We start from the raw sequence: 23,596 nt of genomic DNA on the forward strand, positions 1-23,596 counted from the left end.
GTTAGAATGGGCATCATCAGAAAATCTACAAACAACAAATGCTGGAGAGGGTGTGGAGAAAAGGGAACACTCTTGCACTGTTGGTGGGAATGTGAATTGATACAGCCACTATGGAGAACAGTATGGAGGTTCCTTAAAAAATTAAAAATAGAATTACCATATGATCCAGCAATCCCACTACTGGGCATATACCCAGAGAAAACCATAATTCAAAAAGACACATGCTAATTCAAAAAGAGACATGTACCGAAATGTTCATAGCAGCTCTATTCACAATAGCCTGGAGATGGAAACAACCTAAGTGTCCATCATCGGATGAATGGATAAAGAAGATGCGGCACATATATACAATGGAATATTACTCAGCCATAAAAAGAAACGAAACTGAGCTATTTGTAATGAGGTGGATAGACCTAGAGTCTGTCATACAGAGTGAACTAAGTCAGAAAGAGAAAGACAAATACCGTATGCTAACACATATATATGGAATTTAAGAAAAAAAATGTCATGAAGAACCTAGGGGTAAAACGGGAATAAAGACACAGACCTACTTGAGAATGGACTTGAGGATATGGGGAGGGGGAAGGGTAAGCTGTGACAAAGCGAAAGAGAGGCATGGACATATATACACTACCAAACATAAGGTAGATAGCTAGTGGGAAGCAGCCGCATAGCACAGGGAGATCGGCTCGGTGCTTTGTGACCGCCTGGAGGGGTGGGATGGCGAGGGTGGGAGGGAGGGAGACGCAGAAGGGAAGGAATGTGGGAACAGATGTATATGTATGACTGATTCACTTTGATATAAAGCAGAAACTAAAAAAAAAAAAAAAGACACATGCACCCCAATGTTCACTGCAGCACTATTTACAATAGCCAGGTCATGGAAGCAACCTAAATGCCCATCGACAGACGAATGCATAAAGAAGTTGTGGTACATATATACAATAGAATATTACTCAGCCATAAATAGGAATGAAATTGAGTCATTTGTTCAGATGTGGATGGATCTAGAGACTGTCATACAGAGTGAAATAAGTCAGAAAGAGAAAGACAATATCGTATATTAACGCATGTATGTGGAACCTAGAAAAATGGTACAGATGAACTGGTTTTTAGGGCAGAAGTTGAGACACAGATGTAGAGAACAAACGTATGGACACCAAGGGGGGAAAACTGCGGTGGGGTGGGGATGGTGGTGTGCTGAATTGGGCGATTGGGATTGACATGTACACACTGATGTGTATAAAATTGATGACTAATGAGAACCTGCAGTATAAGAAAAACAAACAACCAAACAGAAAAAACAACTAATACTAAACTTTCTTTGGGTTATTTGTATGGAAATATGTTAATATAAATTTTTCAGACATATGAAATTTCTAAAAATCTTATATGTTCTGGTATAATGTTATAAATCATAATTCTAGTTATTACTTTAAAGTATATATCTCAGAAATAACTAAATTTCCTTGGCAATTGCATTATTATGAACTTTCATCAAATCTTTAACCGTGGTCATTTTTAAGTCTTTTGTCATTTACAGAGAGTTCTGGGTGTACTCTGATGCTTTTGCAAAAATGTTCCTATAAAAGAGTTTCATCTTCAAGGAATTCATGGAAAAGACTCAGACAAGTACAGGTTTCTGGTAACTGACTATACTGCTGAACTGAATGAAAAAACATTTTCAGAACACTAATGGAAAACTGATGAATTCATAAACGTGCTAACAAAAGATCAAGATAAAAAAAATTAATTACATGGGACTGAGTGAACTGATGAGGATGATTATAATTTTTGTGACTTTCTGTTTGAATAAAAAAAAATCCCACAAGGACTCAGAGGCAAAAAATATACAAATCAATTTTCACTGAAAAGTAAAGGAGCTGTTACAGTGGAGGATTACTGAACTGAATGTCAATATTATGACATAGCATGAGTGTGTTTCGTGTTTGGTAATTGCAATCATTGTTGATTTTGTTGTGGTCATCCATTTAAAATGCTTGGTGTCAGTGTATTTATCTCTTGTAAAAATAAAATACAGTGTGTGTGTGTGTGTGTGTGTGTGTGTGAAAAAAAAGGAAATGTCTTAGACTTAAATGTAAGAGCAGACACTATAAACTCTTAGAGGAAAGAGTAGGAAGAACACTCTTTGACATAAATCACAGCAAGATCTTTTTTGATCCACCTCCTACAGTAATGGAAATAAAAACAAAAATAAACAAATGGGACCTAATGAAACTTGAAAGCTTTTGCAAAGCAAAGGAAACTACAAACAAGACTAAAAGACAACCCTCAAAATGGGAGAAAATATTTGCAAATGAATCAACGAACAAAGGATTAATCTCCAAAATATATAAACAGCTCATGCAGCTCAATATTACAGAAACAAACAACCCAATCCAAAAATGGGCAGAAGACCTAAATAGACATTTCTCCAAAGAAGATATACAGATGGCCAAGAAGCACATGAAAAGCTGCTCAACATCACTAATTATTAGAGAAATGCAAATCAAAAATACAATGAGGTATCACCTCACACCAGTTAGAATGGGCATCATCAGAAAATCTGCAAACAACAAATGCTGGAGAGGGTGTGGTGAAACGGGAACCTTCTTGCACTGTTGGTGGGAATGTAAATTGATACAGCCACTATGGAGAACAGTATGGAGGTTCCTTAAAAAACTAAAAATAGAATTACCATATGATCCAGCAATCCCACTACTGGGCACATACCCAGAGAAACCATAATTCAAAAAGACATATGCACCCCAATGTTCATTGCAGCACTATTTACAATAGTTAGGTCATGGAAGCAACCTAAATGCCCATCGACAGATGAATGGATAAAGAAGTTGTGGTACATATATACAATGGAATATTACTCAGCCATAAAAAGGAATGAAATTGGGTCATTTGTAGATATGTGGATGGGTCTAGAGACTGTCACTCAGAGTGCAGTAAATCAGAAAGAGAAAAACAATTTTTTTTTGTTTATTAACGCATATATGTGGAACCTAGAAAAATGGTACAGATGAACCGGTTTGCAGGGCAGAAATAGAGACACAGATGTAGAGAAGAAAAGTATGAACACCAAGGTGGGAAAGTGGTGGTGGGGGGTGGTGGTGGTGTGATGAATTGGGAGATTGGGATAGACATATATACACTAATATGTATAAAATGGATAACTAATAAGAACCTGCTATATAAAAAAGTAAATAAAATTCAAAAAGAAAAAAAAAGAAAGAAGGAAAACCTACCATTTGCGACAATATGGATGTACCTTGGGGGCATTATGCTAAGTGAGATAAGCAGGTAGAGGAAGACAAATATTGTATTATATAACTTATATGTGGAACCTAAAAAAGTCAAACTCATAAAAACAGAGTATAATGAGTTATTTTCTAAGCATTAATTCCCTGAAGTACAGGATATAAACAATTTTTAGGACATAATGCTAAATTCCCTTTCATGCAAGTTGTACCAATATAACTATCATCAGCAGTGTATGATACAACCTTCTTTAATGCAAACCAGGTATTATTTTAGAAATTTTCCCTAATTTGATAGAAAAATGGTGATTCTGTTGCATTAATTTGCTAATAAGGTTGAATATTCTTTCAAGTATTTATTAGTTATTTGTAGTTCCTCAATTGTGAGGCAGAACTGACTTAGTCTTTGGGATAGCAGGTAGTTCTGGAAAGCTTCCCTGGAGAAATGTCTAAACTGAGACCTAATGGGTTAAGCAGATATCATCCAGGCACAAAATACTTATCAACTATGAGGGGGAAAAATAGCAAATTTACAGCAGAGAAATATGGCAGATACCACCTTAATGAAGCCATCAAACTTAACATGAAGAGTAATGGGACAAATCCCCATCTTGTACTTCCTGATTATGTACTGAGGACACATCTTACCTCTGTGGTATTCTTCCCAAAAATGCATAGCTTGAAACAAATCATGAGGAAATATCACACAAAATCAAATTGAAGGACATTTTATAAAACAATCTTTAAAAATGCCAAGGTCATAAAAGGCGAGTGAAGGGCTTCCCTGGTGGCGCAGTGGTTGAGAGTCCGCCTGCCGATGCAGGGGACACGGGTTCGTGCCCCGGTCCGGGAAGATCCCACATGCCGCGGAGCGGCTGGGCCCGTGAGCCATGGCTGCTGGGCCTGCGCGTCCGGAGTCTGTGCTCCGCAACGGGAGAGGCCACAACAATGAGAGGCCCACGTACCACCAAAAAAAAAAAAAAAAAAAAAAAAAAAAAAAAGGCGAGTGAAGTCTAAAGTATTATCAGGTTAAAGAAGCCCAAAGAGACATTACAACTAAATGTAACATGTTATCCTGGATTAGATCCTGGATCATAAGGGGTTTTTTTGTTTGTTTTTGTTTTTGTGTTTTGCTATAAAAGATATTATTGGGACAATTAAAGAAATTTGAATGGGGTCTTTGGATTAAGTTGTAGTATAATGCCAGTGTTCATTTCCTGATTTTGATGATCGTACCATGGTTATGGGACAGTCTTTGAGGAAATTCACTCTGAAGTATTTAGGAGACATAAGGCATCATGTCTGTAATTTACTCTCAACTGATTCAAAAACAATAATGTGTGTGTGTAAATAGAAAGAGAAAGCAGGGACTTCGCTGGTGGCGCAGTGGATAGGAGTCTGTCTACCAATGCAGGGGACTCGGGTTCGATCCCTGGTCCGGGAGGATCCCACATGCCGCAGAGCAACGGAGCCCGTGCTCCACAACTACTGAGCCTGTGCTCTCGAGCCCATGTGCCACAACTACTGAGCCCACACGTCACAACTACTAAAGCCTGCGCGCCTGGAGCCGGTGCTCCGCAGCAAGAGAAGCCGCCGCAAGGAGCAGCCCGCACACCACAACGAAGAGTAGCCCCCGCTTGCCACAACTAGAGGAAGGCCATGCACAGCAACAAAGACCTAATGCAGCCAAAAATAAATAAATACATTAAAAAATAAATAAAGTGTATATCCCTTAACCCAATGGTTTCACTTTTAGGAATCTATCCTACAAAACTATTTGTGCAAGTTCACCAGGATATATGTACAAGGATCCGCACTAAAGTATTATCATCAACAAAGTAATTATTAAATATTGAAAAGAATGAATTAGATTATCTGTATGAAAGAGGATGTTTGGTTATGTTGTTCGGTAAAATGTGAGATTGTTGAATTTAAAAAATCAGGTTACATAGAGGTAAATAGAGTAGGGTTTAGTTTTTAAAAATAAGCTCAATATCTGTATCACTTTGGTAATTAAAAATACATAAAAAAGAAAAAGGTTACCTAGGGAATAAATATTTTGTAGGGACAAAGTTCTATATAAATTAATTCAACCACATTAATTATATAGTTTAAATTTTCTATGAACTTATTTTTGGTTTATTTTATCTGTCATAGCCTAGCAGTGGCTTTGTTAAATTGTCCCTTTATAACTGTTTCTATTTTGCCTTGTATTTCTAATACATTTTGCTCTGTATTAATTGAAACTACATTCCAGGCCAGACTTTCTCATTGTAGGCTGTACCTTCTATCTGGACCCTCTTTGTCCTCCTTGTTCCATGTAATACTTTTTGCTTTGAATTCTACTTCATTTGAATTTACATAGTCACCCGTACTCTTTTTTGCTTTTTTGGCCACACTTTGTCCATCCTTCTGTTTTTAATCTTTCTGTAGCAATTTGTCATCTTAGAGCTCTTAGAGGTGGTATAGGTATAGACTGGATTTCCTTTCTTCGTTTTTTAAATCAATCTGTGTCTTTGCCTTTAGGTAGGGGAAACAAATCAAGCCATGTGTATTTATCATTATAATGGATATGTTTGATCCTATTCCTACTATCCTATTTTATGCCTTCTTGCTGTTTCCATAGATAAAAGCTGAAATTAAGGCAGTAGCAGTGGGAAGGAAGAGATGAAGCCAAGTGGAACACAATAATGATGATGAAGATAACAATATAGGGGATGCAGGAGAGTGAGGGGGGTGGAGGATTGAGAGATGGTTCCCTGATATCAAGCTTTGTCAACTGGTGTATGGAAGGAAAAAAAAGCCTCCTTTTGTTTGCTTTTGTAGTGATAGAGATGATGAGTTTAGTTTAAGATATGTTTTCTAAGGTCTTTATGTGATATGTAAATAGAGATATGCTACAAAAGCAGTTGTACATACAGATCTGGAGCTTATGAAAGAAGTCTTCACCTACATGCCCATAGTTATATTGGAGACTCTGAATACTGCCTATGGTTTAAAAGACCAATTAATTTGATGATGGTCCACATTCATGTTAAGGCTTTATCTATGGCAAAGGTGTACCAGACTTCCTTATCCCACACTTGGTAAAAACAAAGCAAGGGAAAAGCCCATATCATTATTTACAACAGATTTTACTATATCATGATTTGTCAGATCATCCAAGGGAACCTTAACTTGGCCATTAGATATCACTTCCTGCTTACAAACTCTGGTGGACCCAAGAGAAGCATTTCCAGAGTTTGGGTGCCTCTTCATTTGTGAGAAAGATGTAGTTCTCGTGGCATAAATAACAGGGTCCTTAGAAGACCATCAGAAAAAGAGAGGGTCTGGTATAAAGATTCTCCAAAAAATCCTATTGGAAAAGCTCAACTACTACCAACAAATAAACCTGTAGACTTGTAATTGGTAAATGTTATACTACTTGTCATTAATGTAAATAAGATTAGCAATTGGTGATATGACTTGCAAGGTAATCTACGTGTTAGTTTGTAGCTCAGAATGATTGGTATGTGATCAATTTTAATTTTGTTGCACAAGCAACTTGAATTCTTAAGCTTGTATAAATGATGACTTTGTTTTTCTTAATTATGGCAATATTTAAACTCCTTAATTTTATTGTCATCTCTCAAAGCAGTTTACTTTTTTAAAGAAATTGTTGACTGGGTTTATAAGAAATTAATTTTTGAAAATTGCATGAATTTTATTTTTTAACGTGAGATAGGAAGAATGGAGTGAGTTGTGCCTATTTCCTGTTACTCCTAAGTCAGATGAGGTTTCTCTAAGAAATGTCTAACACACACACAGAGAGAGATAAGCCCTGCAAATCTTATTTCCCAAATTCCATTAATGTTTATTGTCTTTATCAAAGTCCCTAGAAATTAATTTGTTTCAATAGCATCTTAATCCTTTATTCCTTTTGGGTGCAGAGTAATTAGACATATATGGTCTATAGATGTGACAGTGTGTTCACTTGAACTAGGAATAATGGCTAATGCAGAATGACGACTCAAGTGTGCTCATATAGTATGATGCTGCAGAAGTAACTGTGACTTTAAAGCCATACTATGTTTTTTAAAGTTAATTTGCACAAGTACATTTATATCTGTTTTGTCCAATATAGAATTTAAAATGTTTTAAAAGGGAGTAATTAAGCTTGGAAGAGTTTAATCAAAGTGATTGCTTATATACACTTATATACAGATGCTTGATTTTAGACTGAAATAGTTGATGCACCTCTGTACATTTACCTTGGATTCTTACACTTTGGATTCCTACAGGAGCCTGTGATGGTTTTGTCGAATACATTAAAGATAACTTTCTGGAAAAACAAAAAACAAAGCGAGGAAAATTACCTTTGCCATTCCAACTGAACTGGCATTCAATTCTGAGATTCCTTGATTGGTCTTATCTCCACGTTCCCATATCCCGAAGTCCTGGCATAAAATAACCAACACACCATTATCAAATCATCACTACTAAACACTTACTAGATATACAAACCTTGAATAAAAGGCACAAGTATTAGCTAACTCGCCATACATATGTTTGCCCACAATGCTTATTAAGGAGAGGCCAATGAGTTGGGTTCCCCCTGTAGCTATTTTCCCAGTAGCTTTAAATTCTGTTGGGGCCTCCAAGAAGTTAGAAGATATCTTGACAGTTGATCAGGACTAAGAACTGTAACTTAGTTCATCTAAAGAGGTGCTTCTCAAAATTTTTCATCAAAGCAGACACCTAGGGGGTCTAGGAGACAGAGCCTAAACATCATCCAAATATTTTATCTTAAACATCCAGTCTAATTTTACTCTCTATTGGCACCGACAATGTACCATGCACTTACGTATGCACTTTACACTGTTATAGTATCTTCCTTAATCTTTACATTTTATAGATGATGAAACTGAGGTGCAAAGAGAGGTCAAGTGACTCACCCAAGGTCACATAGCTAATGAATAACAGAGCTAGGATTAGAGTCCAAGTGCTCCAAAGCCTACATTCTTAACCATAGTTCTATACGGCCCCTTGATAATACAGAGATAACATTTAAAATTACTTTTTAAAAACTTTTCATTTCCAAATAACTTTAGATTTACAGAGAAGTTGCAAAAATAGTAGTGAGTTCCCATACACCTTTCACTCAGCTTCCCCTACTGTTAATACCTGACATAACCACAGTACAATTGTCAAAGTGAAGAAATTTACATTAGTAAAATACTAGTAACCAAATTATGGACTTTACTAGGATTTCACCGTTTTTTCCCCACTAATAGCCTTTTTTTAAAGATTTTTTTTGATGTGGACCATTTTTAAAGTCTTTATTGAATTTGTTACAATATTGCTTCTGTTTTATGTTTTGGTTTTTTGGCTGCAAGGCATGTGGGATCTTAGCTCCCCGACCAGGGATCAAACCCGCACCCCCAGCATTGGAAGGTGAGGTCTTAACCACTTGACTGCCATGGAAGTCCCACCACTAATAGCCTTTCTATGTATTCCAGGATCAAATCCAGAATACCATGCTGCATTTGTCATGCTTCTTTAAGTCTCTTCCAATCAGTTACAGTTTCTCAAGCCTTTTCTTTCATGACCTTGACACTTCCTGAAGATTAGTGGTCATATATTTTATAGATTTCCCTCAGTTTGGGTTTGCTTGATGTCTTCTCTTGATTAGATTGAGGTTATGCATTTTTGGCAAGAACACTAGAATACTACAAACATTATGCTCCTTCTTAGCACATCGTATCAGAGGTATAGGATGTTGATGTCATTACTGGTGATGTTAACCTTAATGACTTGGTTAAGGTGGTGTCTGCAGAGTTTCTCCATTCTACTGTTACTATTTTTCTATTATACTATTGTATTACTATACTAATTACAAGCATACCTCAGAGATATTGTGGGTTCAGTTCCAGACCACAGCAATAAAGTGAATATTGTAATAAAGCAAGTCACATGATTTTTTTGCTTTCCCAGTGCATATAAAAGTTATGTTTACACTATACTATAGTCTATTAAGTGTGCAACAGTATTATGTCTAAAAAACAATGCACATACCTTAATTTAAAAATACCTTGTTGCTAAAAAATGCTAACCATTATCTGAGACTTCAGCAAGTCATAATCTCTTTGCTGGCAGAGGGTTTGACACATTGCAAGAATTACCAGAATGTGACACAGAAACATGAAATGAGCCAATGCTATTGGAAAAATTGCACCAATAGACTTGCTTGACATAAGGTTGTCACAAACCTTCAATTTGTAAAAAAACACAATTAACTGTGAAGTGCAATAGAGCGAAGGAAGCACAGTGAAATGAGGTGTGCCTGTAATTAATAATTATCTTCAGAGAGATACTTTATGATTGTCCAAATATCTTGTTTCTCCTCAAACATCCACCCACTAATTTAGCATCCATCAGTGAATTGTGCCTGCAACAATTATTACAGTGGTGATTTCAATGGTGATTTTCTAGTTCCTTCATTACCTCTATACTCATTAACTGCAATTCTTCTCTAAGGAAGAGTTATCCTTTCTCCCTCATTTATTTACTCAGCTATTTACTTACATCAGTATGAACTTATAGATATTTAGGTTATTCTCTGGGTTGTAAAAAATGTTATCATTATTTATTTTGCTCAAATTTTTCCAGCTCTAGCCACTGGGAGTTCTTCTAGGTTGGCTCCTGTGCCCTTTTGACATCCTCCATTTTTTTGAACACTTCCTCACTTTTTGTCACTATAAGATACTCAAATACAGTCTCATCTTGTATTTTCCCTGCCCCAGCTCTGGAATCAACCACTTCTACAAGGAATCCTGGTTTCTTTTATTAGAGAATGATAGTTACATTCAAGACTTGGATGCTGGTCCTCATTGTCACTGTGGTGTCAGGCTTCTAGGCCTTCTCATTGCACAGAACTTGGAAATACCCATGTGCACACACGCATGTGTGTGCACACACATGCACACACACCTATATTTATTTTGGTATTTACCTTAAATTACTTTTAATATCAAATCTTTGAGTCAAAAGATGGAGCTTCAGAAAGGTAAGCCATATTTATCCCATGGTGACTCTCATCTGCCCCTAAATCCAGCTCTACCCTAGTCTGTGCAGCAAAGATTAGAGTATGAGAAGGCATAAATATCATTAATTCTACTGCTGCAACCCTTGGCTGCAACAGAGAGGTCAGAGAACACTGGCTTTTACCCTGGATCACAGCAGGCCTATGGTATCAGAAAACAAAGCAATCCATCAACAAATAATGTCTGTCTGCATCAGATATGTCTATGTTAGAATTATCCTTCTGGTAAATATGGAGTGACAGGTTGCAGATTTATCCTCACACCTGTAACAACTAAAAAACAACTAACCAAACTAAAACAATTAAACAGCTAAAAAAAAAACTGGACTACTTATGACACAGCCATTTTCAATACAATGAACATCATGCAATGAAGAACAGCAAACCCTGAGAGAGATGTTAAATATATTATGACAATAAAAACCTACCTCATATGTAGTCATAAGAAAGAGTAACTATTTTTGTATAGTAAGCACTGAATCAATGTCTACAGATGATATTAAATACATGACTAAATTTTATTTCTAAGTAGCTAACTGACTCATAATACTCCTTAGCCATCTTGCTCCCATTTAACCACAAACATTAAAATAAGACCACAATTTAGCCCCAGATTGCCCAATACATACCATGAAGTATTACAGAGTTTGAAACGAATGAAAGCATTGCACCTTGACCCTCCTGCCTCTGTAAATCCCTTGGGGAAAAGGGCAGACAGAGGACGACAGAGCTTAGTAAAGAGGCTGAAGGCAATTTCTGCCAGAAGCGTTATAGATTGGTTCACTATGAGGGGCAGCATTAAGAGAAGGATTAGGTTGTTCAGTATTTTAAGAGCATCACATGTTTAAAATTCACTCCAAAATGAGTACTTACAGCAGTTTTATATGCAGCTTCGATATAAAACACAAGGTTCTGTATGAAGTTAACTTCATCTAGGCTGTGGATGATATGAAGTCCTGAGGAAAAAGAGAATAAAGATATAGAGCTAGTCAATTATCACTACAGGCTTTACAGGCAGCCACAGTGACTAACTGACCCCCCTACTACCAAATAATCCTACTCCTGCTTAGGAATAATGGGAGACACTTTGATTCCTAAAACATAAAAATAACACCACAAATCAGTCCTAGGTTACTCTTCAACTAAGTAAGATACCACCATATTTTAACATGAAAGAATTTTAATTGTTATTTGTAGGCTTTAATGGAAAGTATCAGACTCCTAATTCTACAGGTAACTAATTTGTGCTGTGTTTAAATGTACAAACCTAGGCATCTGGAAAAAGAAAGACAAATATTTCAAAAAAGACTTGGAGGGAGTCTAAATACTAAGAAGTAGATAAAGATTATGATTTTAAGAACTCAAAGCCATATTTGGGGGAGTAAAAATGATAATTATTCTAAATATAAGCTATATAAAGATAGGGCTTATAAATAAAATGTTTTGCATGAATCATACATTCAATTTTCAAAACAATTCTAAGAGGTGGGTACCTCTATTTTCTGCCTGAGGCTTAGAGAAGTTAAATATTTGCCTCAAGTCATGTAACTAATAAATAGTGGAACCAGGACTCAATTGACTATCAACTTCTGTTTCACTTCAGAGACTGAGTTCCCAACCAAGATGCTATACTGCTTCCAAATATGTACAATATGATCCATTTTTGTTTAAAAACTAACTCCTTTCCCCTCCCTTGCCATCGAGGGAAATACCAACAATTACACAGTGAAAGTTTTTCCCCCACCCAGAATCACATCACTCCCACCCTGCCAAATCTCCTCTCCTGGAGAAACCAGTCTTACCAGTTTCCTCTGTATCCTTTCAGAGATACATTATGCGTATACAAAAATTATGCAAAGAGTAGTATACTTTGCTGCACCTTGCCTTTTTCATATATAACTTGGAGACAATTTTAAATATATCTGCCTCATTTTTTTAATGGCTACATAGCATTCCACTGAATGGTTACTCATGTAACCTGTCCCCTATTGAAAGACATTTAGGTTGTATCTAATCTTTTATCACTACAATCAATGCTGCAATGAATATCTGTGTATTTATATCTTTGTGCACATGCACCAGTATATCAAGGTAAATTCTTAACTGCTGAGTCACAGATTTATGCATTTTCCCCAACATTTTATTTTGAATATTTTCAGACAAAAAATGAACGAATTTTACATGGCACATGTAGATTTTACACACCATCTGGACTCAACCATTAACATTTTACTGTACTTTTTAATCACATATATATCCATGCAACAGTCCACCTTATTTTTTGATACATTTCAAAGTAAGCTGCAAATATGGGTACACTTCTCTCTAAATACTTCACCACATGTACAATTAAATGTTGATGATCATCACCAAGTTATTCTGCAAAGAAGTTCCACAGTTTACATACCAACTAGCGCTGCCTGCCTTTTTCCAACACATTTTGTAAACACAGGCTTTAATAAAAGTTTCTGATCTTTACCATTCTAATGGATGAGAAATAGAATTTCCTTGCACTTTAATTTGTAGCTTTTTTATTTTGAGTAAGGTTGTCTTTTCTTATGTTTATAAGCCAACTCTATTTCTTTTCCTATGAACTGTTTGTTTTTTCATGTCCTTCACCAATTTCTATTGAATTGCTGGTCCTTCTGTTATTAATATATTAATAAATATTAAGGAAATTAGACTTTTGCCCATCATATGTGTTACAAGTATTTTTCCTAGTTTGTTTGAACGTTGATTTTGTTTACAGTATATTTTTCTTCTCAGAAGCTTTTATTAAAAAGCTTTATCCCATGAATGTTTCTAGTACTTTCCGTTTCTTTTTTTGCATTTAAATCTTTGATCTATTGACAAATATTTTAAATCACAGAACTCTAACTTTAAAATTAAAAAGGACTATATGATTCAGATCATCAGATTGCAAACTCCTCCTGATCCGTGCCTCTGTCAAAACAGCAACCACAGCACAGGGCAGCATCAGCAGCAAAGGGTCTTTCTTGTAGCAGTAATGACCTACCTTAATTTCTTGGATAGAGAGGAAAAAAGAAAAGAGAGGTAGTAATATTGGACATCAGCTTCCTGGCTTTATCTTGTCACCTTTGTGTGCCAAGGTGCTTGAACAGAGATTGAGAGAAGGCAGTGGGTATGAAACTGGTTTTGTCCATCTCTTAGGCTTGTGTCACAGCTAACTAGTCACTATACCATATAAATGCCACACGTCTACCATTTGTCCCTTTGCTCATGATATTCTGTTTACATGGCTTTCTCCACATCTTGAAATCCTAACTGTTCTTTCAAGGCCCAGCTCAAATGCTATCTCCTCTTATGATGCTCTCTCATTGATTCCCCTCTTCAGTGCTTCACAGAATTTTATTTTTCTTGCTCTTATGAACTTATGTTTTACTTGTACCATAGGTAAATCTTTACCTGAATTTGAAGGAATCTTATTTACATTTGTAAGTCCCCAAAAGTATCTCACATAGCTCCTAAAAGTATCTCACATACTAATGTGAATGGTATTAAACAATATTGAATAGTAGATGTTCAATAATTATTTATTGAATGATCTTAAACAACCCTGTTAACCACAGGAGAGGGACCTGTCTCTTGAAGCAAAGCCATACATGTAGGACCTCTGGTTCCTGTCCCTTCTATGGAGCCAAGGTGTTGCTTGTAGAACAGAGGATGCGGAGGTGAGACACACAGCTTAAGTGAAGTAGGGCTTGGGTAAGGCTAAAGATGGCAGTGCTGTATAAAGCATACGAAAATATGCAGGGCTCGAGAAATGAGGCTGACTCAGTGTTCTACTCCACAGACTGACTTGAACTCACCTAAAATTTAGCCTTTCTCTCCCTTATTTTTAAAAGCAGTATTGAGATATAATTCACATACCATGCAATTCACCCATTTCAAGTATATAATTCAATGGTTTTTAGGGTATGCCGAGTTCTGCAACCATCACCACAGTCAATTTTAGAACATTTTCATCACTCCCCAAAGAAACCCTGTATGTGTAGCATCACTCCCCATTTCCCTTCAACACTTGTCCCATCGTTCCCCTACCCTACCTCCTGCCGAGCAATTACTAATCTTCTTTATGTCTCTATAGATTTGCCTTAATAGATATTCATATAAATGCAATCATACAATATGTGACATATTATGTCTAGGTTCTTTCACTTAGCATAATGTTTTCAAGGTTCATCCATGTTGTAGCACATATCAGTACTTCATTTCTTTTTATTGCTAAAAAATATTACATTGTACAGATATATCACATTTTATTTATCCAATGAGTAGTTAGTTGATGGACATTTAGGTTGCTTCCATTTTCTTTGGCTATTATAAACAATGCTGCTATGAACATTCATGTATGTGCACAAGCTTTTGAGTGAACATGTTTTCATTTCTCTTGAGTATATACCTAAGAGTGAAACTGCTAGATCATATGGTAACTCTGTTTAACCTTGTGAGAACTGCCAGACTGTTTTACAAAGTGGCTGTACTATTTTAGATTCCCATCAGCAGTGTATGAAGCTTCCAATTTCTCCATATCCTCAGAAACACTTGTTATTTTCTGTTTTTTTGATTATAGCCATCCCAGAGGGTGTGACATGGTATCTCATTATGCTTTGCATCTGCATTTCCCTAGTGACTTATGATGTTTAGCATTTTTTCATGTACTTATTGGCCACGTGATTATCTTTGGAGAAATGTCAATTCATATTCTTGGCCCATTTCAAATTAGGTTATCTTTTTATTATTGAGTTGTGAGAGTTCTTTATATACTCTAGATACAAGTTTCTTATCAGATATATGATTTGCAAATATTTTCTATCATATTGTGGGTTGTTTTTTTTACTTTCTTACGGGGTCCTTTGAAGCACAAAAGTTGATAAACAAAAGTTTATCTTAAGTTGATAAATTCCAATTTATTTTTTCTTTAGTTGCTTATGCTTTTGGGGTCATGTCTAACCCAACGTCAGGAAGGTTTACTCCTATATTTTCCTCTGTTTGTTATAAACTCGAATTTGTTCCCCCAAAATTCACATGTTGAAGCCCTAACCCCCAATGTGACTGTATTTGGAGATAAGGCCTTTAAGGAGGCAATTCAGTTTAAATGAGGTCATAAGGGTGGGGCCCTTATACAATACGGAATGGTATCCTTATTACAAGAGACATCAGGAATGCACACACACAGAGAAAAGGCCATATGAAGACAGGCGAGAGGGTTCATCTGAAACCAGCCCTGTTGACACCTTGATCTTGGACTTCTACCCTCCAGAACTTTGACAAAATAAATTTCTGCTGTTTAAGCCACCCATTCTGCAGTATTCTGTTATAGAAGACTTAGAGGATTAAGATCTTTTTACAGTTTTCCTTCTTACATTTAAGACTATGATTCATTTTGAGTTAGTTTTTGTCTATGTTGGAGGAAGAAGTCCGATTTCATTCTTTTGCATGTGGATATCTGGTTTTCCCAGAATCATTTGTTGAGAAGACCATTCTTTCCCCATTGAATTATCTTGGCACCCTTGTCAAAAATCAAATAACCATAATGTGATGGTTTATTTCTTGACTCTCAATTCTATTCTGTTATTCTATATGTCTATCCTTATGCCAGCATCACAGTATTTGGAAGTAAGTTTTGAAATCAGAAAGTGTGAGTCCTCCAACTTTGTTCTTTTTCTAAGTTGTTTTGGCCATTCTGGGTCCTTTGGATTTTCATATACATTTTAGGAACAGCTTGTCAATTTCTGCAAAGAAGACAGCTGGGATTTTCACAGAAATTGCATTGAATCTATAGATCAGCTTGGGGAATGTTGCTATCTTAACAGTAAGTCTTCTGATCCATGAACACAGGATGTCTTTCTAATTTAACATTTCTGATTCTCTTCATTTGTTCCTGTGGATGTGAGTTACCATTTGGTATCATTTCCTTAATTCAGTATAGCTTTGCTCCCACCGACATCCTTAGTTCTGATATTATCAAATATATTTACATTTTTATATGCTATAAGCCCAACAATACAAGTATATTGTTTTATACAATTGATTTTTAGGTCAGTTAAGAAAGAAGAAATATGCAATTATATCATATTTTATAATTATTTTTACCAGTGGTCTTTTTTTTGTGTGTGTGGATTCCAATTACTGTCTGCGGTCCTCTGATTTTAGTATAAAGAACTTCTTTTAGTATTTCTTGTAAGGTAGGTCTATTAGCAACAAATTCTCTCACTGTTTGTTTATCTGGGAATGTCTTCATCTCACATCGTTTTTGAGAGAGTTTTGCTGGATATAAGATTCTTGGATCATTCCACTGCCTTCTGGCCTCCACTTTTTTTCTGATGAGAAGTCAGTTGATAATCTTATTTGGGTTCCCTTATACATAACAAGTCATTTTTCTCATAGTGCTTTCAAGATGTTTGTTTTTGGCTTTTAACATTTTTACTATGATGTTTCTGGATATGAATCTCTGTTTATCCTACCTGGCGATCTTTGAGCTTCTAAGATATGTAGATTAATGTTTTTCATCGAATTTGGGATGTTTTTAGCCATTATTTCTTTAAAAATATTTTCTGCTCCTTACTCTCCTCTGGTACTCTTATTACACAAGTTGGTGTCCTACATTTCTCTGGGGTTTTATTAATTTTTCTTTATTTTTTTTCTTGTTCTTCAGACTGCATAATCTCTGTTGATCTATCTTCAAGTATTCTGATCTTCCCCTCTGCCAGCTCAAATCTATGAGTCTCCCTAGTGAATCTTTCATTTTCAACTTTCCCTTTGCTTCATTTTTATCTCTTTAGTGATATTCTCTATTTGATGAAATACAATCATCATATATTCCTTTACTTCTTTAAGCATGGTGTCCTTTAGCTTTCTGGACACTTTTATAGTAACTGATTTGAAGTCTTTGTTTCCTAAGTTCAACATATGCTTCCTCTCAAAGGCAGCTTCTGTTACCTGCTTTTTTTCTTGTGTTGGCTCAGGCTTTCCTGTTTCTTTGCACGCCTCATAAATTTTTGCTGAAAAGTAGATATTATAGATAATATGTAGGAATCTATAGATATTGATACCCTCCCCTATGGGACTTGTTTTTTGTTTACCTGTTTATTTGTTTAGTGACTTGGATTATTTCGGTGAAATTAATTTTCCCCATAGTATGCAGCCTCTGAAGTTGTTCTTCAGAGGGTGCTGCTTTGGACATGTACACTGTCACCCCAGGAAGACAGTGGTTTTAGCTTTAGCGACTGTCTCTTTTTGTGATCCATTAAATATCTACCTCTGTTGGTATCTTTCCCAGATGTTAATCTCCACTAATTGCCAGCTGATTGTTCTATTATATTGTACAATGCCCCAAGGCATAAATTGCTCCACAATCTCATTCAATTAAATTCAGGCCCCATTTCAGGTGGTCTTTGATGCCAGTCTTTGAAATTTGTTCTAACCCTAGGAGGGCTGTTTTTAGCTCTCTCTTTCCTTGGTTCTCTGTTAAGACTTCTAACTAGTCTATGGGTTAGCTTGCTGCTCTTACTATTGAGTTATCAGCCTCCTCTCAATTTCTTAGAACCAAAATCTTCAATTGTTTTTGAGCGCCCTTAGGCTCGAACTTTCCCACACTCTGTTCCAGATAAAGTCAGTTCTCTTGGGAGGAGCTATGGAGCTTTCTGTTCTTATGGCCAGCCCCATCATCCATGCTACTAGAAAGGTGGGCCAGGTCTATTATTCTTGGCCTGCTCTGCCTGGGATTAAGCTTCCACTTCATGAGGGGGAATGGGGTGGGTAGGAAGGGAGTTCCAAACCTCTTAATTATTCTTGGCTAGACTAGAACTTCTGCAACACAGAGCTGGGGATGGTGAGAAATACTGGCAACCCACCTCTCTCAGGGAGATATCATAGCCCTAGACTGGGAGCTGGGGGGAGAGGGAGCCTTGTACTCCTGGCTACAACCACTTCAAGTAGTGCTTCTGTCATGGTGACCTTGGGGCAGGGGAGGGAATAGGTTGTGGCCCAAATGCCATACTCTCTCACTGTTAAGATTTAGACTTCCTTGAATAAATGTTTTTCCACTTGTTGTGTGCCCTTAGGACAATTTCCAGTGACTTTAAATGGTCGGTTTTATAAAATTAAATTTCACCATTTATGGCTATTTTACTGGGGAGAGGGTCTGTGGAGCTTCTCTGCCACTATCCTGTAAGTTGCAATCAGCTTCTGTCTAAGCCTCTGTTAACCAAGGTTGAAATTTTTAAGAATTCAAAAATGTTCAGAGAATTGCTAAATTTTCCATGAAGATCTTTCACATTCTACCTCTCAATTATCTCTCACAGCTATCCTTTTCATCCTCAAGGCAACTGCCTTATATAAGTTCTGCATCATTTCTTGCCTAAAGTATTTTACTAAACTTTTAACTCCCCCATCCAATCTATCCTCCTGCTATTGGAGTGAATCATTTGAAACTTTCTTGATTATTTATCTTGAGTGGCTCTCTACTGACTATAGACTAAACTCCAAACTACTTAGCATGGTACACAAGCCCTTTAACAGTTAGTCCCAACTTTCCAGCTCCATCTTTTGCCATTTTTTCCAGATCTATTGAATATCTTACACTCTAACCATAGAAAATACCTAGCCTTACCTTGGTGGCCAGTATCTTTCAAACTTCTGTGCTATAGTCACACTATTCCCTTCCCTTTTCTGACTTGTGAATTTCTACTTATTCTAATTTATTCCTCAAAGGCCTGATCAAATATCAACCCTATTCCAAGTACCTATCAAAGTCAGCTCATGGGGTTGAAAATCAAATGTTAAGTCAGGAATCAACAAACTTTTGTTGAATGAATATGTCTCTTATAAGCCTCTTTAGTATATTTCCGCTTCCCTTCTGGGCTCAAAATGAAAAACCGCAAGGGATATTTAGACACTACTTTGTAGAAAAGCACTCTAGAGTTGGTATTAGAAGAATATTAGAAACGGAGTTATAGTTGCCATTCTATTTAAACAAATAAAACCTAAAGAATATATTTATTCAGGAAGGAACCTCCCCTCCAAAAGAAAGAAGTATGTGAGTAGACATTATAATTATAAGAAAAGGTTATTCAGCCTCTGGGATGTGTGTTGTTCTAGAGGAAAGAAAAAAAGGGAGGCTTTATCACCAAGTATTTATTTCTGCAAGAAAAGGAGAAGAGTATTCTGGGGTAATTCTGACCCTGAATGCCTTTAGTACCAAGGAGCTCTGTAATCAGATAAAAAGATAAAGAAATTGAAATGTCAAAAATGTGGTATTGTGAGAAGTATATGTATCTACTCAGGAAGATCTGGCAAAGTCCTGTTTAATTTATAAACTGAATGTAATCAGATTCATAGTCCTCCCCAATTTAGGAGAAATAAAAGGGAATTACGCTGGTTCTCATAATTTCCTTTTCAGGTAAAACATCTAGAGCAATTAACAAAACCATCTGAAAAGGGTGTGTTATTCAATAATAAAAAACACTGAATTCTGATTCCTAAGTTAATTCCCTTAATATAATTTAGATGCCTGTAAACAGATGCCTTGTTTATAATATACTCATAAAGAGCAGTACAAAGTAGGTGATGTTGACACTAACTATAGGCTTGTCAGTGCATAGTATGGGAATAAGCAGTAGTCCTTCTTTCCCATGTTATAGCATCTGAGGATTAATAAAAGATAAAAATACCTGTCTAAAGAAAATCTACCCCAGATTTCCCAGTTCTCAATTAAAAATATATATTACTCAGTACTCCAGACTTGTTTCTCAATGTAAAAGAACACTAACTACCTTAGCGAGTTGTTTCTCTGTATAAAATTTGCAAAATATTATGTTTCCAGTGTGTATCTTTAAGTAATGTAAACAGCTATGTTGTTTGCTGGCCAACACCTTTGGAGAAGCCACGTGTGCCAGGGCAAGTGCTCCACACTGCAGTGGTTCCCAGTACTTCTGTCCTTGTACTGACCTGAGGCAGTCATTTGTGCTAGGAAGAGCAGGTACAGAGAGGTAGCATCCAGCTGCAGGTGTCCCCACTGATCATCACCGACTACAGTGGCACAGGTTTTGGTGTTGTACTTGGCATGGAGGCTATCCTTGGTACTCTGACTATACTTGAAGGATTCTACTTTATCCACCTGAAGAAAACAAAAACAGTAAAAGAAGGCTATGCAGAAAAATCAACCCATATGCCATACTTTGGTAGTAATCTGATACATATCATTCCATTTGGTCTTCAGGCAATTGTGAGTATTTAAAATGCATTGTTACCTCTTTTTCCCTATACTTATACAATTAGGAAAGTCTGCTCTTGCTGTTTTTCAATTTAAGCAATTTAATTAGAAAATAATATCCATCAAAACCAGCTATTTCCTATTCATTACCTCTCTTTCACTCTTCAGTTGGTTGTTTTCCCACTTTGTAGATAAAAACTGAGGTGTGGAGAGGTGACAACAGCTTAGTAAGAGATAACTGAGTTGTTAAAAAGGATTAATTTGTTCCTGAAACAGAGGTAGGAATTTTGAGGGAAGAGGATATATTTTGAAGGAGTAATGAAAGGAGCTAGGGAGAGATCCATGGAGTGACAAAGAAAAGATGTGAAAGAAAGCTGAAACCAAGGTCAGAAATGAAACACTGTGCAAGGGACAAATGAAAGATTTATTTCCTGAAACTTCAATTTGATTATGTGTGCATCTGCTATATGATAGTAACTATCATACCTTTAAATGTGGTTCAAGAAATTAGTGACTTTAAACCTATTTGGTAAGGTGGAAAATGCAAATATCTAAAATACAAAAAAATTAAAAAGTAGCAAAGAAGGAAAAAAAATGATGGCTGTGAGATAGTCCCTACCAGACTAGAGATCACTGATCAAGTTCAGAAGTCTAGAGTTGATTTCTTTTTACTTTAGACTTGTTGTGTGCCTCAGGATGGTCATTTTATTAATCTGGGCCTCAATTTCTCCTTCTAATAAAATGTAATCTTGGGCTCAAAAATCAATTCTGAGTCAAAGTGCACAACACGTGTAAAGATCTCCTAGGATAAAAGTAAAATGCTTTTTCTTTTAGTAAAACACTTTTGAGTGGAAAAAATATCATAAACAAACCCAAAAGATAAACCAGAGACAGCCAAAAAATATTTGTAGTACATGTGACAATGGATAAATATCCATCATGGACAGGAACTCCTGGCAAGAAAGAGACAGCCCAAAAGAAAAAGAGGCAAAGGACCTAAGAGGCAATTAATAGAAGAGGAAATACAAATTTTCAACCCACACATGAAAGGATGCTCAACTTCACTCAAGATCAGGAAAATGCATATTAATGCTAGAAGATATAAGTCCTTTGCCCCTTATCTCCAACCCTAAAATCTAAAACACTTCCAAAAGGTTTTCCTCCCTAAGTTTTGTACCAAAATTCATCTGGTGGCAACACCTGATTCAAACTGACTTGGAGCTATTTGCAGCTTTTATTTATTCCACTTATTGTAAAAATGCATGTTTTCCTATAGAGAGATTAATGTTTTTGATGATAGAGTGATGTCTGGACTTGCTGAGGGCATAACATAATATATGGTATGTGCACTGCACTACCTTTTAAAATCTGAAAAATTCTGAATTATAAAATTTATCTGGTCCCAAGGGTTTCAGAGGAGAACTTATAGACCTGTATCATCCTTTACTCAATATACGTAATTGCATGTACAGTAATGATGAAGTATATAAAAAAATCATTTGTAGAGGGGGGAAAAAGACTGGAAGGTAATACTTCAGTGGTAACTGGGTGGTGAGATCGTGGCTGACATTTTCCTCCTCAATTCTACAGATTTTCTAAAATTAGTATGTACTATTTGTGAAACTGAAAAAATATAAGCCATATATATATATATATATATATATATATATATATATATTACAATGTGGTTTTATTGGAGAGGGTGCTGTTAATAATGCCATACCTGTCTGATCATGCAGTGCAGCAGTCCCCTCATCAGCTTCACTACACTCTGCAGAAATAAATGGAAACAAGCTGTTATAAACATCACTAGATGCAGGAACACTTACTCAGCAACTGCAGTTGGTACATGATCTTTTGAGAACAAGTAACCTTATCCTGGGCTCCTATTTACGTGGCATTTACTTTATAGGTACACAGAAGAGAAGACTGCAGCTAAAAGTGGAACTAAAAGTTGCAGTTGGTGACTCCTTCAAGTTAAAAAAAAAAAATCCAAGCTCCAACAGGCTTACGTAAAACTAAGTCAACTATCCTATTAGAGGACATTCCACCTGGAAAAAAATGGGCAAGTCAGCTCAAAAATCATAAAGCTATGAGAATATTTAAAATATATCCTGTGTCCTAGAAAAGCCAGCATCATCACTTTTATTTTTTTTCTGAACTAGCCAAGACTTATCTTCAAGAGTCCACAGAAATATTTATCTGGACATTTTCCCTAAAGAATAAATGAACTTCAATTCAGGATAATTGTAAAGGGGAATTGTTAGTGCAACTCAACCCTCTTTCCCTGAAAAAAAAAAAGCCACAAACTTAAGTCTCAAGTCATCACTATTTCCCTTACTAGGACTTGATAATTTCTAAGTAGTTAGTTTTCTAATCATAACATTCCAAAATTTTGATTACCACTTATAACAATGTACTATATTAGTTAGTATAATGCATACAGTAATAATATAATAAGTATATTTAATTATAATATAGTATAGTAACACTATACTTGTTATACTACATGACACTGGAAGAGCCCGTCAACACTGGCATGGGTAGGCAATATGTTTTGGAAGAATATAGCACCAAACAGCTTCTCCATTTCTCTAAGCTTTCTGTTTCACAGTCCAGAAGAAATACAGCCAGGTTACTCCAGGGAATGCTGCCTCAGAGGTGGCTTCAGGACACCTCTGAAAACTAATCTACTTGGGAGCTGCACCATTCTGTTATTCCTTCAAAATATTCAAATGGGACTACAAGCAGTAGGCAGGACAAGGATAAGCACCTATTAAATTATGTTCTAATGCTTTATGAAATCTTTTACTGAGGGAAAAATAAATTGTTTCCTTGGGAGAGTTCCTTTCCTTAAGTAATTTCTGTCTACAGATGGTCCCCTCCCCTTACAGATCAAGGGAAGAAATAAAGAGAGAGTGAGAGTGAGAGACAGAACAAACAGGCAGTGCATGATCTTGTCACCTTTTAAAGCATGAAGCATTTGTTATAAAGTAATGAAACTGACTG

At 36.2% G+C, this 23,596-nt stretch overlaps 1 protein-coding gene across 4 annotated transcripts in view; it reads right to left on the reverse strand.

Annotated features, from left to right (window-relative positions):
* Window positions 1-23,596, reverse strand: part of PHKA1 (phosphorylase kinase regulatory subunit alpha 1) — a gene marked incomplete at both ends in the record, with an annotated part of 136,298 nt that overhangs the window by 106,598 nt on the left and 6,104 nt on the right. For all 4 annotated transcript variants that reach the window (XM_079727532.1, XM_079727531.1, XM_079727530.1 and 1 more), the window contains 4 exons: window positions 7,625-7,705; window positions 11,224-11,306; window positions 20,323-20,491; window positions 22,311-22,358. In XM_079727532.1, the coding sequence (XP_079583658.1) occupies window positions 7,625-7,705; window positions 11,224-11,306; window positions 20,323-20,491; window positions 22,311-22,358 (381 nt within the window). The remainder of the gene's footprint in view (window positions 1-7,624; window positions 7,706-11,223; window positions 11,307-20,322; window positions 20,492-22,310; window positions 22,359-23,596) is intronic.

This window comes from Hyperoodon ampullatus (assembly GCF_949752795.1).
Source record: "Hyperoodon ampullatus genome assembly, chromosome: X".
NCBI classification, from domain to species: Eukaryota; Metazoa; Chordata; class Mammalia; order Artiodactyla; family Ziphiidae; genus Hyperoodon; species Hyperoodon ampullatus.